Below are 2,101 nucleotides of genomic sequence, written 5' to 3' on the forward strand. Positions count from 1 at the left end.
CCCCCCACACACACACACGCACACACGCGCACACGCCCTCGCCCCACCATCCGACCATGCGGCGTCTCATCTCTGCACCCTGTTGACCCTGTTCCCACCCTGCTGGTCTGTCTGCTTCCCTCGCCTGGTCTTCTCAGATCCCTGTGTGCCGGCACTCCAGCCCTCGGAGGGCCTCATTCAGATGCTCCTGTCGCAAAAGCACTCCCTGCGCGGGCGGACTGCCCGTGGATCGACATCTCTCCACCATCTGGTGCTGTGGCTGGTGGATGCCGAGCTTCACTGGCCGAACGCCGAGGCCTTTCTGGTGCGAGGCCGCTGGAGTGTCCTTGCGCCCCATTCTTTGCATCTCTTTACAACTGCCTGACCCCCTCGCCCTCCGCCTCTCTCCCCATATCTATGGACGTCCACCCCCCCCCCCCCCCCACACACACATGCATATATTCAGGCCCACATCATGAGCCGCTTCCTATTCCTCCTGGCCGCAGCACCGGCCTTCAGTCGGGACCGGCTGTCGTCTCGAATCCAGTGCTGCCTGCCGCAGCTGATCATAAGCTCGGTCCGGTGTTCCAACGGCCTGACAGCCCCGCAGCTCGCCGTGGCGCTCCATCGGTTCTTCCCTGGGCCCGGGCTCGCCGGGCCGACGGCCTCCGACTTTGCGGCTTCCCCCATTCACCAGCACCTACCACCCGGATCGGGGGCCTATGCGTGGGCCGAGCCCCAGCCGGTCCCCTCCGGTGCTGTCAGCGCCGCGCGGCCCTTCTCGGCCCCGGAGATGGCCTGCCTGCGTCTGCTCCTGCTGTCGCTGCCCACCCCCCCGCCGGAGTGTACCTGCCAGCCGGATCGCCACCGCCAGCACTCGGCCCCTTCACATGCGCCGAATTGCCCGGCGTTACTGCCCCCGGCTCCGGCGTACTGGTCCTGTCAGGCGGGCCTGCTCGGGACCCTGGCCTTCGGGGCCCGGCAGTTTGACCCGGTGCTCCACCTGGCCGAGGAGGTCCTCCCGGGGGACTTGCGCCTGGATCCGGACCAGCTCGACGCCTGTGGCAGCGGGGTGCTCCTGCACACGCGCGACGCGGCTCGCATGCGTCTGGGCCAATTCGCCGCCGAGTACGGCGCCACCGGGGTGCGTGCACATCCGGCCCCTTTCGCTCGCCGCTTGCCTTGGTCGTGTACTGACCCGGTGTTGGACTGGCATGCCCTCGCGGCCGGATGTGTCTGTCTCATGCCCTTGCCCCCGGGCTCCGTCCCCTCGCTGTGCTCCCCTCCGGCGCGGCTTGGCCGGGCTCGCGCCAAATCCCCAGCTCATGGCCGCCCTGTCGGTCCTCGAGCTCGGGACCGGAGGGGGGCCCCTCCCGACCGCTGACGATCGGTACCCGCCGTTGCACCTGTCGCTGAGTCGCGGGGATGCCGCCACCGCGGAGGCCCTCGTGCTGGGCCCCGGGCTGGATGTCGGGCTGCCGGTGGTCGGCCCGACCCTCGCGCGACTCCTGCTCCAACCGGACGCCGAGGGAAACAATGCCTTGCATTTGGCCGCCCGGCGGGCGGACCCGGTGCTCCTGCGGCGCCTATTGCTGGACCTGCTGACGGGGGGCGAGCGCGAGGCGGACCTGTGCTCGAACATCGCGGCCCCGGCGGCCCTGCTTCACATGCGTGCAGCTCTGGATGCCCTGGCCGCGGGGCTGCTGGCTACCAACCACCTCGGTGACACGCCCCTCCATGTGTGTCTCTACGCTCCGTGCGCGGTGGCCTCCCTCGAGGCCGGGGCCCAGGCCGCGCGCCTGCTCCTGGCCTGCCTCAACTGCCTGGCGCTGGTGGCCTGTGCACCGCCGGACACCGGCGGGCCTTCGCAGCCTCTGATTCCCGGCCCGGAGGGCATGCCGGCTCTGGGCCAGGCTCTGCTGGGCGGCGGCCTGGATCCGGAGCCCGTGCGCTGGGTCTTCGCGCGTCTGCTGCAGATCGCCTGCTCTCCCGGGCCCCTGCCGCCAGGCCTCCTGTACCCGACGCCGATCGGTACGCTCCTCTTGCCGACGATCCCAGCCACGGCCGACGCCTCCGCTGCCTCTTTGCCACCACCGCTCATGTGCCTTACGCCGGTCCCCCC

The 2,101-nt window shown here is 70.3% G+C and overlaps 1 protein-coding gene across 1 annotated transcript in view; it reads left to right on the plus strand.

Moving 5' to 3' along the window:
* H696_01956 (TKL/MLK protein kinase) overlaps window positions 1–2,101 on the plus strand; it is an 8,502-nt gene that overhangs the window by 1,152 nt on the left and 5,249 nt on the right. Inside the window, exons 5-7 of the mRNA XM_009495858.1 lie at window positions 138–304; window positions 446–1,123; window positions 1,302–2,010. Of these exons, the coding sequence (XP_009494133.1) occupies window positions 138–304; window positions 446–1,123; window positions 1,302–2,010 (1,554 nt within the window). The remainder of the gene's footprint in view (window positions 1–137; window positions 305–445; window positions 1,124–1,301; window positions 2,011–2,101) is intronic.

Source organism: Fonticula alba, assembly GCF_000388065.1.
Source record: "Fonticula alba strain ATCC 38817 unplaced genomic scaffold supercont2.3, whole genome shotgun sequence".
NCBI classification, from domain to species: domain Eukaryota; order Rotosphaerida; family Fonticulaceae; genus Fonticula; species Fonticula alba.